We start from the raw sequence: 13,333 nt of genomic DNA, 5'->3' as shown, positions 1-13,333 counted from the left end.
TCCTCGGCCGTCCTGTAAAACAAGCTGCTCTCCGCCTCTCCAAGCCTGAGAGACGTAGAGAGAGAGGTGGAGAGGGGCTGAAAGCATACACGACAGCCCAGATCGTCCGCTCCAGCTCCTCTGGCCTGACTTGAAAGAGGCTCCCTCTCCCTTTGAAGCTCAAGCAGCCTCTTTACCTGTGCATGAAGATGGTGGGTGAGGTGGAGGTAGGGGAGGTGGACCGCAAAACCTGAGCCCCCACACCCATTCCCTTTACAACCATCCACCTCCACACCCACTACACACACACACACACACACACACACCTCAGTGCTTCGCCTAGAGTGTTTGGACAGGTAGATGGAAGCACCCACCCAAAGGGGTCAGGGGCGGCGAGGGGTTGAGGGTGGTGGAGGCAGGGGACTCTCTCACCCCGGGACAGGGATTAGCTCAGGCCTGACAGCTGCTCGGGAGCGCAGGGTCACCCGGCAGCAGCCGCCGCAATCTTCACGGCTCGCAGCCAGCTATACCATAGATAGACCATCTCTACAATTCAGCACACTCGCACAGTCATATATAGAATGTGGGTGTAAGTCAGTGCTTCAGACGGTGCATGACTTCCATGCGCCTCAAAGTCAGGCCAAAGTCTTTGGAGAATGTGTAAAGCTAGACCTGACTATGATGTTTCAATTAAATTGTGCTTAAAGAAGCTGCTTCCACTTGAGTGTAGTGTAGTCATTGTGGGATGTAGTCAAGCACATAGCATTTGTGTTGAATTCCATTCCATTGCACAGTTTGAAAAAAAATCTGGAAAAAAAAATTTCGGCTCTAAGCCATTCTTGTTTTGTCCGTCAACAAGATGGATGTCTTCGGTTGACTCTAAATGTGGTGGGAAAATGCCAGTGAGGATTGTAGTGTCATTTAAGTGCTCATGTATTCTTACCCTTCAGTAGTCTGGCCAGTGTAGACCCATGTGTCAGACTGCACTTCTCCTTATGACATCTTGGTCAGATGATCAGTCATACTTTGTCACATCCAATTAGTGAGTGCAAAAAAATGTCGGTGTGACCTGGTTGGGTCACTCTCTGGACCTTCCCTGGACCCACTTCTGGGATTCCCGTATCAATAAACCGAAATAAATAATTTGCTCCAGAAGAACACATCGTCGACCCAGATGCACATCCTTGTTAGTGCATGTGTGAGACAAAGAGAAGTGTGTTTTTGTGTTCGAGAGATAGCACTGTGGTGAAATGCATTTGACGAGTCTGTATGAAGTTGCTATATAAACAGGAGTTCTTTAGAAAAGTGACAAGTCAGAATGTGTGCTATTCTAGGTGAGCCCTTCTCAGGTTTCAGAGTGAGACGAGTCTGTCCAAGCAGAGGACACTGGGCTTCAAAAGAAAACAAATCCCTGTTTGTTTTCATCCTTTTCTCCATGTTTTAAATGTGCGCGTCCTTTTTTTTTCCAACTGACAATCTCCCTGATGTTGACGCCACATCATTTGGTGTTTGCCAGCCAGCAGTATTGTGTGTCTTAACTGGTTTAGCCTCCCTGTAGCTCTCCTTTCTCTCTCTTTTCTCCCTCATTCTCTCTCTTTCTCTCTCTCTCTCTTCTCTCTATCCACCTCCTTGTGCTCACTCTCCTCCTTGCTCATTTCTTTCCTGAGAGAGGTCTCTATTGAGGCTGCAGGCCAGGAGGAAATGGACTCATCATCTGCGCGCGGCTCTGTGCGATGAGTCGGGAGATCTCTCGCGGTGCGCTATCAAAGAGACCCTCTCGCACTGCCCGCGTGAACAACGCTGAGTGCATTGATTTTTCAAAAAATACATACAACTGAACAAAAGCAATCCAGGCAGGGTGGTAATGCAGTCTCAAACCCTCTCGTTGGTCTTTGTGGAGGTCTCTCTCTATCCCCTCTCTGTCTCTCTCTCTCTCTGTCTCTTTCTCTCTTTTATACTCTCCTCTTTTTCTTTTTTCCTTGCTGTTCTCTTTCTGTCTCTCACACACTCTTTCCTATCCATCTCCACTGAGAGTGTGTAATTTGAAGTCAGTCTCACACCCTAAGCAAGAGAGCCTCAATCGGGCCTGTCAGATGCAGATGACAATCTTGACAGGATGTTCAAAGGATCACGTGTTGCTTTGCACCAAAGTAAGGGAAAAAAACTATAGTTTGTTTTTTTCCCCCCATTCGGGCAGTAACAAAAAAAGTAATTAGACTCTCCCTACTCCACCCCTCCTCTCGGCCTGCTCTTCACAAGGACGGGCTGTCTCAACGAGATGCCCTTGGCACCGGAACAGAGACCTGGGCAAAGTAATCACATAGACACACACACACACATTCATGTTTGTGCTCCCTAATACACACTTATGCTGACATACACACAAAGAAACAGCTTCATGACTCATTCTTGTTCTGTTGATGTATCAACTATATATACTGAATTTGAGAACACAGACAACAAACACAGTCAACAACAGTCACAAACACACTTATATCATTCTTTACAGTCATGGCCAGTTTATGTCAGATGAACCCTGATGTCTTCCGCTTATGTCGAATGAGTTCCATTTGTTTCACGGTGTGACCCTCGTAGTTTCTCTCAGCTCTGTGTGTCTCTCGGTCTCTCTCCCTGGGAGTCTGCAGACACGGAGACAAACGTGCGACAAAGAAAAAAAGCCTATTTGAGCATGCTAATGTACGGCTACTTCAGCACAGGGAAGGGGGGCAGGGGCCTATCACTGTGGGAGCAATACAGCTGCATCAGCTGTCTCTCCACACTGTGTGTGTGTGTGTGTGTGCCTGTGTGCGTGCGTGCGTGTGTGTGTGTGTGTGTGTAAGGGGTCTTGTGATTTGCAGGGTGACTTTGAGAGAAAGTTTGGGGATTGAATGAGCACAGGGCTCTTTGAAGACACAAAGAATCACTTTGGCTGGTGGGTGATGGAATGGAATGTATTAATTAGCCCATGTGCTAATGTCCCTGTTTTTGCTTCTCAGCGCTGCTCATCCATCTCACTTCTCATATGAAATTCTCATATAAACAATAGAAACCGACTATTGCAAGCTATGTCGTGTCAAATTCTGATCAACTGATTCAAACTCAGAATAATTTAGACAAAGTAAAAGAATACTGAAAAGGTGTAGCTTTAATGCATATGAAAAAGACACTATACAGCTATTTCCGGGAGGTGCCTACCTAAATATATTTTGCGCTTTTAATTTGATGCAGGGTGGTGTCATCCTGCGCCAGGCTTATTTTCCAAATCTTCATGGGTTTGCTTTGAAATTGGCGCTCATCAAAATCTACCTGTGATCTGGCCCACCAAACCCTAAATTAAATATCCTTATACTGTTGTGGGGGGACAAAATTGGGTTGCCTTCAAAGTGCGGATGGGGGTAAAAAAAAAAAGCTGACTTTCTGTGAAAGCTGGTTAGTCGATGAAAGAATCCTCTTATGTCAGTAAACTTGTTAAGCACCAGTGCTGGGGCCAGCGTTTCTCTGCTGTTCGGTTTATCTGGTTTTATTTTATATATATACTTTTTTTTTCATTTTGTCAGGGAGGTTTTTTTCGGGGATGGGGGGTGACAGGCAGAAATTTTTCCCTCTCTCAAGCAAGTCTCAGGGCCGGAGATAAGAGATGGCACTCTCAGCGCTAACAGCTAACCCTCTGACATGGCCACAGGAAAACAGTGATGCCTCCCCTTCAATTTAGCCCCGGTTTGTTGCCCGTAATTCTGCCACTGTCAGCATTCTGGACTGAGGATTGGTCGGGGAAAGCTGGGAAGTTTTGTCTCGGCTGTTTCCACTGAAAAGTGTGTGTGTGTGTGTGTGTGTGTTTGTGTGTGTGTATGTGCATGTGTGGGTGTGTGTGTTTGCTTGGTGTGTGTTTGTATGTATGTATATACTGTATGATGTGAGTGGCATGCATGTGTTGTCCTAGAGTGCTTTGCTCTATACTCTGTGGTTTCAGCATTGTGTTGTCCTATAGTGCTTTGCTATATACTCTGTGGTTGTCCTAGAGTGCTTTGCTCTATACTCTGTGGTTGTCCTAGAGTGCTTTGCTATATACTCTGTGGTTTCAGCATTGTGTTGTGCTACAGTGCTTTGCTCTATACTCTGTGGTTGTCCTAGAGTGCTTTGCTCTATACTTTGTGTGGTTGTCACATACATGGCATGTATTTCTACTCGTACATGTCACTCACTGTCTCACGCCCTGTGTCCTCTTCATACTCTGTGGACGTCAGAGAGCGATGCGGTAGTCGTTGAATTCTCCCTCGGTCTAATCTGATCTAATCTAATCTAATCTGGCTCCCAACGGCAGCGTACACGCGGAACTCGCTACTCTAACTTGCTGTGTGAGAAGGAGGACTCTTCTCCTTCCGATAAATGGGCTCTCATTTGGATCGGAGGCTCTGCCAAGATTGTGTCAAGAAAGGAGCACAAGTCTCTCTCTTCCTCCCAGGCAGGATCCATTTTTTTACCACCGAGTGGCGCGGAGCCTTGAATGGGCATGTGTGTATGGCATGCGTTGAGGGAGAGGGAGTCTTTTGATAAACATTTGTGCAAGAGTGATGGGTTACAGCTTGTCAACTGAGCCTTGCAGTTGTTTTGCATGTTGTTTTTAGTTTGTGAGAGAGTGTGTGTGTGTTGTTTTCTTTGTTTGAGCATTTGTGTGTCTGTGTGTGTGTGTGTGTATTCATCTATGTGTGCTTGTGTGTGTGTGTTTGATTTTTCCTAGGAGTGTGTTTGTGTAAATCTGTGTGTGTGTCTGTGTGTAATGTGTATTTCTAGGTATGTGCGTGTATGTGTGCGCATGTGTGTAATATGGATTCCTAGATGTGTGTGTGTGTGTGTGTGTGTGTGTGTGTGTGTGTGTGAATGTGTGTGTGTGTGTGTGTGTGTGTGTGTGTGAATGTGTGTGTGTGTGTGTGTGTGTGTGTGTGTGTGTGTGTGTGAATGTGTGTGTGCGTGATTGAGCGAGACGGTGGGCCGTGGCTCAGTGGGCCGGGCCCTTGTCCTGACTCCTGTGCGGAGTGCAGATAGAGGCGCGTTCACCTTGTTCCGATGTGTGGAGGTGCCTTCACAGCCCAGCGCCGCTTGGCACCCGCCCCTGGCCTCGGCCCAGGATGAGAGCAGCAGCAGCAGCAGCAGCAGGGCTAGGAGGGAGGGAGGGTGAGGCAGAGACAGGGGCCGCTCTATTGGACAGGACTGACTGAGTGCAAGCTGAAAGCATCTTGACGGGAGATGTAATAGCTTGCGGTACTTTGAAAAGAATTTTGTGTATGTATAGGGGATCGTGTGTGTGTGTGTGTGTGTGTGTGTGTGTGTGCAGGGCTCCAGAGTGCGACCAATTTGGTCGCATATGCGACCTAATTTTTCAAAAGTGCGACTAAAATAAATCGGAGGTCGCACCTGTGCAACCAGCTATTCGAGAGAGGAAAAAGTGTCCGCATTGAAACTCTACCTTTGGTTCAATAACAGACACATATTTGGCCAATTTCGTGGTTTAAACAAATCACAGATAGTGAAGGGCGGGACCTCCCCTCTGATTGGCTGTGGCCCAGTGTCTGTGTGTAAATTTGAAAATGCGTGTGCTGCAGATAGAGACAGAGAGGTCAGAGACCTGTCAGATAAACAGAGTGGATGTAGTTGCATTACAGTGTGGTCACATAGGTCGAGATAAATGTCCCCTCTCCCCACTGCCTTTCGGCGGCTGGCAGCAGCAAACCGATCAGACGAGCCCGAGATGATGATCAAGTTTATCGTTGCCTACGATAGGCCTAGTAAAACTTCCCTTCACCAAGTTCAGTCCGAAATAATTATTCACCAGAAAAATAGTTTGAACGTAAACCCGATGTACAGGAATGCCACTTGCGCCAAATCTAGGAGTCATTGCAGATGAAAAGACGTCTTAAAATTGTGAACAATGCATACAAGGCCTTCCCGAACGACAGATACAGATATCGCCGAAAAGGAGTGCGTCATTGACCGCAGTTACATGCAGGGAGTAACCCGGTTTTCAACAGCAATTTTTGTTTTGCGCGCGAGTTGTGTAAACTCATTCTGATGGCATCAGTCAATTTAATCCGGTATTTGGCGCAAACCGAATATCGCTGCTACATTTAAAGCCCGAATATTCCCTGCATGTATAACTATGGTCATTGTGTACGGTGAATTGAATGGACACATTTAGATCGAGCATGGCAAGTCATTGCAATAGCCTATAATAATAGGCCTACCATTTCGTTACTGCATTAACCATAGTGATGTTCTTATTGAAAATTTAAAAATACTAAAATTAAAGAGTAAATTGCATTGTGGGGCTGTCAAATGATTATTGCAATCATCATTGCAAAATCACATAAAAATCCCTCTTTAAATTGTGCTCATATACATTTCTATGGAAGATGCTATGGCGAGCTGGTTTAGCCAAGGCCTAAAGATCATGAAGGATAGTATGTAAGACATTGAGCCATGAGATGTGCAGTTTGAAGCCCTTAAAAGACGTGCACTGTTAATTTACTCACTGTTATTTTTATTTAATTCATCTTGAGATGTTTTAAGTTTAAATTTCAGCTCATTGAAGCACTTAAAGCACCGCCAACACTTCATTAAGTTACTTTTCTTGTAGAATTGTAAATCATAAGTCATAGGACAACCTATATAGGACAGTAATTAAGGAAAAAAAGTGAACCTGCTGCGGTGTTAAATGCGATGTGGTTGAAAATTTGGGTGCACCTAACTTTTGTGCTGGTGCACCTAAGAAAAAAAGTTAGGCGCACCAGTGCAACCAGTGCAAAAAGTTAGTCTGGAGCCCTGGTGTGTGTGTGTGTGTGTGTGTGTGTGTGTGTGTGAACTGTGTGAAGGTTTAACCATAGCATAGCATAATGAGCATTTCCTCACAAATGGAAACGCAGACGACCTCTACTCGATGACAATGATGTTTAAAGGAGTTATTCCTTCACCTTTCTCCTTGAAGTTTTGTTTGATGTGTTGCCTTTCCTGCAATTTTACTGCTAGAACATCACACCTTCACCTAGGTCAAACATTTGCTCAAAGATGACAGCTCCAACCATAATGGTTACGGCAAAGGTTAGCGTCCTCCTGAAGAGCAAGTTGTAGACACTCTTTGCTAGCGCCATGATGGTAGAAACATCTTGAGTCTTGTTTTTGCAGGCGTGGGGCTGGAGGAACTGCAGACATCAGTCTTCTGAAAAAGCATTTTTGGAAGCATGAGACCTAAATGCTAGACCTGGCTAAAAGGCCTGCATCTCTCTCTCTCTCTCTCTCTCTCTCTCTCTCTCTCTCTCTCTCTCTCTCTCTCTCTTTCTCTCTTTGTCTCCCTCTCTCGCCCTCGGTCTGTTTCTCTGGCTGTTGAGCGGTGAGGGCATGGCAGTCCTCTGATTGATATCTCTCATGTTGTTATGTCTGCCCTTTCCCCTAGCCACTCATTCACTGGTTCTTGCCCTCTTGTTTCTGCAGACTCGGGTTTCTCCCCTCAATCAGATGTCGTTCTGCTTGGCTGAGCTGCACTTGTGGTCCTCCAGGAGCACCTTGCATGTCAAAGGTAATTAATGAACCCATCCACTCTGTCTTTCTTTCTTTCTTTCTTTCTTTCTTTCTTTTCCTTTCTTTTGTTCTTTCTCTCTCTCTCTCTTACTCTCTCTCTCTCTCTGTTATTGAATTCCTTCATACCTTCTCTGGGGCTACTTCTAGCTACTCAACTACATAGTTGAACAATAACTAAGCATTTTTCTGGAATTAAATCAGAGCCAAAGCAGTTCAGCAAACCTAATTGCAGCTTGTTTGTCATGACCAGTCCTGCAGGTAGTTCATCATTCATCATCTCTGACATCATTGCAGAATGTGCGCAGTAATAAATGTATAATAATGGTAATAATGATAACAACAACAATAATAATAATCATTGTATTATTATTATTATTATTATTATTATTATTATTATTATTATTATTATTATTATTATTAATAATAAACTAGAGTAAGTCAGGGTGAGATGAAATCAAGCATCAACAACCTAGTTCTAGTCAACCTGACAACTGCTACATGAAGAAGCAGAGGCAGAGATGTTGAGATGTCTTTGCTTTTCTTGCTGCAGCAGAGATGTTGAGATGTCTTTGCTTTTCTTGCTGCAGCAGAGATGTTGAGATGTCTTTGCTTTCCTTGCTGCAGCAGAGATGTTGAGATGTCTTTGCTTTCCTTGCTGCAGCAGAGATGTTGAGATCTCCATTTTCTTGCTGCAGCAGAGATGTTGAGATGTCTTTGCTTTCCTTGCTGCAGCAGAGATGTTGAGATCTCCATTTTCTTGCTGCAGCAGAGATGTTGAGATGTCTTTGCTTTCCTTGCTGCAGCAGAGATGTGTCAGGTGTGCACACTGTCTCATTGTAGGCGTTTGACACCTTCAGAAAGGAAAACAAATCCCCCCTATTGTGTTAAAAGGCTGGAGGAGCGCAGCAGCTTCTCAGCCATCAGCACTCTCCTCTCCTGTTAGTGGCCTCCTCTTTCAGCATGCTGTCAGGAGACAGGCCGAGGGAGCCCCCATGTTTTTCTTTACGCCTTGCCGATTGTCGGAGGGGTGCTTTCCATCTCACATACACACACACACACAGACACACACACACACACACACACACACACATACACACACAAAGTACAACGTACAAAGTACAACGTACAAAAGAGCAGACCAGCCCACTATGAGGTGACGCAAGTGTGACGGTCCCACACGTCCATCTCTCTCAACACAACGCTGAATACCCACAATCCCCTCCGGCTTTACCTCAGAGGGCAAGAGCAGCTGCTGATAGGTGTTTCTGCTGCCAACCAACACATCCTCAACCAAACCCCACCACACACACACACACACACACACACACACACACACACACACACACACACACACATTTTGTTTGTGTCACTATCTATCCATCTTTGTGCAACACTCACTTCTTTTTGTATGACTTTACCCCCTCGTCGTCTCCATCTCTCCTCCCTCCTCCCCTCCTCTCCTCCCCTCCCCTCGCGCGGCTGCCCTTTCACAGTCTGCTGGGCGTTTTTGCTCCAGAGCTGATAGTGTCCAGGGCCCGCCGAATCTCCCCACAGAGTGGTTGATGCTGGAACGCTGAGCAATTGTATATTTGTGTGTGTGTGTGTGTGTGTGTGTGTGTGTGTGTGTGTGTGTGTGTGTGTGTTTGTGTGTGTGTGTGTTTGTGTGTGTGTTTGTTTGTTTGGTTTTCTACACCTTCTATATTTGTTATCTTGGATGGAGGAGGTCAATATGTCCTAGGAAAAAAAAGAAAATCAGGAAGGGGCCTTCAGAGCGTGAAGTGTTGTGCAGACAGATAGCAGCACCTATATCACAATAGCAGTGTTTTCATCCACACACACACACATCCACACACACACACACACACACACACACACACACACACACACACACACACACACACACACACACACACACACACACACACACACACACACACACAAACACATGCCTACATTCAGATGGAGCAGACCAATGTAAAGCAAATGTAATAGCAACTGTTTACATTTTCTATCTGAGGAATTTCAATTATTTTGTTGTTGACTTGCCTTGTGATAGTAATATTTTTTAAATTTTTTGCCTTTGCAGAAGTCCTGAGGACTAAATGGCTGTGTTTGGAAACTGAGTGCACATACACATAAAGCACGCAGAGCGTATTATATAGGTCACATTGAATTGACCATACCCTACCAGAGGTTCTCCAGAGCAGATGTTTGCACTTCTAGACAGAGATGATCAGTTAAGCAGTGAGAGACATGGGGATGATTGGGGGGTATTTGGAGGACAGATTCACTATGAAAACCTCCCCCTGTACCAACCCTCCAGTGATGACTCCAGTGAAAGGGCTAATCTCCGTAGTTTGGTAGCAGGAAGCAGGGGGTAGGCACCCTCACCTGGGTGTCTCTACCCATGGAGGCCTGTTCAGGAGAAGCCAACTCTCTGTGTCTGTGTACTGAAGAGGGGGGAGGGGGTGTAGTCATATGTGCCTGTCTTTATTAATACCACTCTCTCTGCCCACCCTATCCTTCCCAACAACCAGACCCCCCCCCCCCCCCACACACACACACACACACACATTCCATACACACACACACCAGCCCATTCTCCTCCCTCTGTTCTTATCTCTGTCTGAGAGCCGGCAGATGGCACTGGACACAGGCAGATAATGATTGTTTATCCTGCGGTGCGAAATTGCTGATCTGTCCACTTCTGACAGCACACTGTTCATTTCTCTCTTGCCTCCTTTCTCTTTTTTTCATTCCCCATCCCCTCTCTGACTCTCTGAATTCTCGCTCTCTACCTGTCTCTCTATCTCTCTATCCCCCTCTCTCCATCTCTCTCTCTCTTTCTCTCTCTCTCTCTCCTGCTGTCTCTCTTGCTTGCATATTTGTTCTTTAATATTGCACGCTCTTCTTTACCTCCACAGACACGGATATTGGCACGTACCAGTTTTATGACAAAGGCGAGCCAGGTGAGTGTGTGTGTTTTCTGGTTGGACTAATACAGCGCCTCCTTAAGTGTTAATTACCTTAGCACAGTACACACTTCCTCCTTTCATTTGCTCTCCCTCCCTTGTCAATCTCCCGCTCACTGTGTCATATGCACACACAGCACAATCCTCTCCTCTGCTGTGAGATTGTCCCTCCTCATCACTCTCTTCCTCTCTGTATGTCTTTCTCTCCCCCCACCCACCCTCTCTCTCTCATCCCCCTCCCTTTCCCCCTTCCCTCTCTCCCTCTCTCTCCCTCCTCTTTCTCTTTCTCCCTCCCTCTCTCTCCCCTCGTCCCTCTCTCTCTTTCTCTCTTTCTCTCTCTCTTTCTCCATCTCTCCTCTGTGTGTTTGTGCTGACACCCTGCCAGGGTCTGTAGCCTCTTAAGAACCCCTGGGGGCTCTTGTATCCGAGGGCCATAGCCCTCCGTGTCAAGCAGAAGCGAAACCTCCTTCCCTATTAGCATCTCTGTGATCAGCTCATCATCACTAAACCCAGCCAGGAAAGAAAAGAGAGAGAGAGAGAGAGAGAGAGAGAGAGAGAGAGAGAGAGAGACATCTGTGAAAGTTCCAACTGCACAAAACGGACCCTCTGTAAGATGGGGCTGCTCGACGCAGCTCGATCTCTTTCATTTTGACCAGAACACAATGGTGGCCAAAAGTGGCTAATTTGCTTGTGATATTATTTTCCCCCCATTCTCTTTCTCTCTCTCTCACTAGTATCTTTCTAACGCAAGGCTTTAATTGATTCTCAGCACAATGCCCTCTGCTGCGGTGTAATCTGCTTTAGACAGTGACCTCACAGGCCGCCGCTCGGTGCTCGCGGGGTCCTTCCTCCAGAGACCTCCTCTCCTCAGCCGCGCCGGCCTCTGGGAGAAACGGTTCAAACAGCTTAGCGTGCCAGCGAGATGGAAGCTAATGAGAGATGATTAGAACCAGGATTTATACCTTTGTTTGCTTGAGCAAACCCAGTTACAAAAAGGGAGTTCTCAAGCATCCAGAACTGATCGATTTTTACTCTGTTTACTCTTTAGTCTGTGTTTGTTCGGTATTTATTGTGTAGTGATGCACAAACCAAACCAAAATATGCTTGTTTTTGGGGTGGAATTTTCGTTATCACTAGAAAGTATCATCATTTGAGATATGTCTGTGGTAGTAACCTTTGAGATGTTTTACTATTGGTGTAAGACTGTGTCATACTGCACAGTTAACTGAAGCCTTGTCTGTCTGGAGCTTTGTGGCCCATATCATATTTTAGAATTGTATTGTATATTATATGACTGGCAAACAAGGTCCTACGTTGTTGGGTTTTAGAATCTAGCCTTCGTAAAACTTCTGTGTCTTATAAAAAAAACTTTATTAGATCCATGAAAAAAACTATAAAAAAGAATGCTGTTTATAGTACTCCTATGGTGTATGTTCTGAAATATTAATGAAAGGATTAACCTGCTGGAGAAAAACAGCCTCGCCGATTTGATTTCTTTTTTGTGTGTGTGGCCGTCAGCAGTGCAGACTGTGGGGGCTGTGCGATGTCTGGATGTCTGTGCCCGCCAAACAGTTATATTTGCAACAAACCATGGTATTCTGCAATGACATGATGGGCCCAATGTTTGCTAACATTCATCTGGATTGGTTTTCTGTAGCTTAATGTAGTCATTTTGAGACAAAATGCAGCAATCTTAGGTCATTTCTGACTTGATGTGACAAAATAGGAATAACTTGTTTCATTGAACAAAATGTATGTCCCCTCTCATTATAATTCAGCATTTTACTTGATAAATATCTCCATCTGATAACTGTCAGTGACTAGAAAAGGCCTCCCTCTATTAAGGCAGTGTCAAGCTCCACTCATCAGTGTGTTCTGTATGTGTGTATGTATCTTTGTGTGTATTCTGTATATGTGTCTTCCTTCTCTACCCCCCTGCCCCCCCCCCCCCCGCCCTTCTTCACTCATCAATGGCTCCTCCATCAGTCTAGTGCTCTTTTCTAGCACGCCAGTCCTCTGTGGCGCGAGGACGGTCTCGTTCTCCAAAAATCCGTTTTAATTCGATGGATTACAAAAGCGTGCCACGATAAAGGAGTGAAAGAGGGAGGAGAGGAGAGCAGAGGATAGGAAGAGGGGGTTGCAGGAAGAGAGAGAGAGAGAGAGAGAGAGAGAGAGAGAGAGAGAAGAACCCGGAGGAGGAGGAGATGAAAATATGACTTTGGATGGATGGAAATGAGCTGACTCATTGTGATTTATGTAAATATCGTATAATTACGATAATGTAGACTCTTGATTAGTTTATAAGAGAAGGCTGGTGGTAATGTTTATGTATTAGTGAATGCATATTATTTTTGTCAGCTTAGTCATTGCTGCAAGTCATGGTTTATGCATTGTTTTGTCAACTGCATCTGATTTTGACATTTGGTAGTTCTCTTCTATGTTCTTGTAGTATTGTCTTTTCAAGGTCCTGTCTTTTTAGGTAATGTTTGTAAATGTACCCATTGCACAAAAATACTGAACATCTATGTGCTTGCTGTAACCGGAGTTGGCTATGTTATGTCTGGCCACTTCCCCCAGCTACCACCAGAGGGCGACCCAACCTCATGGTGTTGAGCAGAAAGAGCCGAGCCTCCCTCTTGCTGTCCCCTCCACCCCCTCCGGCCAGCCCCTGGCCCCCTGTCACTGAAGCAGCCTGGGCCGGTGCTGTATCATAATGTCCCCTCTATCTGATTAATGCCAGTAATCCTGGAAGTGTCCCGAGCAGCCAGAGGTCCCAGCAGCCAGGCAGGGCTTCCTGTGCGGTGAGGCCGGCT

The 13,333-nt window shown here is 45.6% G+C and overlaps 1 protein-coding gene across 1 annotated transcript in view; it reads left to right on the top strand.

The window, feature by feature from the left end:
- wdpcp (WD repeat containing planar cell polarity effector) overlaps positions 1 to 13,333 on the top strand; it is a 70,746-nt gene that overhangs the window by 19,547 nt on the left and 37,866 nt on the right. The window contains exons 2-3 of the mRNA XM_076285957.1: positions 7,462 to 7,546; positions 10,473 to 10,517. Of these exons, the coding sequence (XP_076142072.1) occupies positions 7,486 to 7,546; positions 10,473 to 10,517 (106 nt within the window). The 5' untranslated portion in view covers positions 7,462 to 7,485. The remainder of the gene's footprint in view (positions 1 to 7,461; positions 7,547 to 10,472; positions 10,518 to 13,333) is intronic.

The sequence above is a fragment of the Alosa pseudoharengus genome, unplaced genomic scaffold (genome assembly GCF_046254945.1).
Source record: "Alosa pseudoharengus isolate Yale_2024_CS ecotype anadromous, Long Island Sound unplaced genomic scaffold, YU_APseudo_1.1 YU_APseudo_1.1_scf_15, whole genome shotgun sequence".
Lineage (NCBI taxonomy): Eukaryota > Metazoa > Chordata > Actinopteri > Clupeiformes > Clupeidae > Alosa > Alosa pseudoharengus.
The sequence above is the reverse complement of the archived record's forward strand: the minus strand, read 5'-3'. Positions and strand labels throughout refer to the sequence as shown.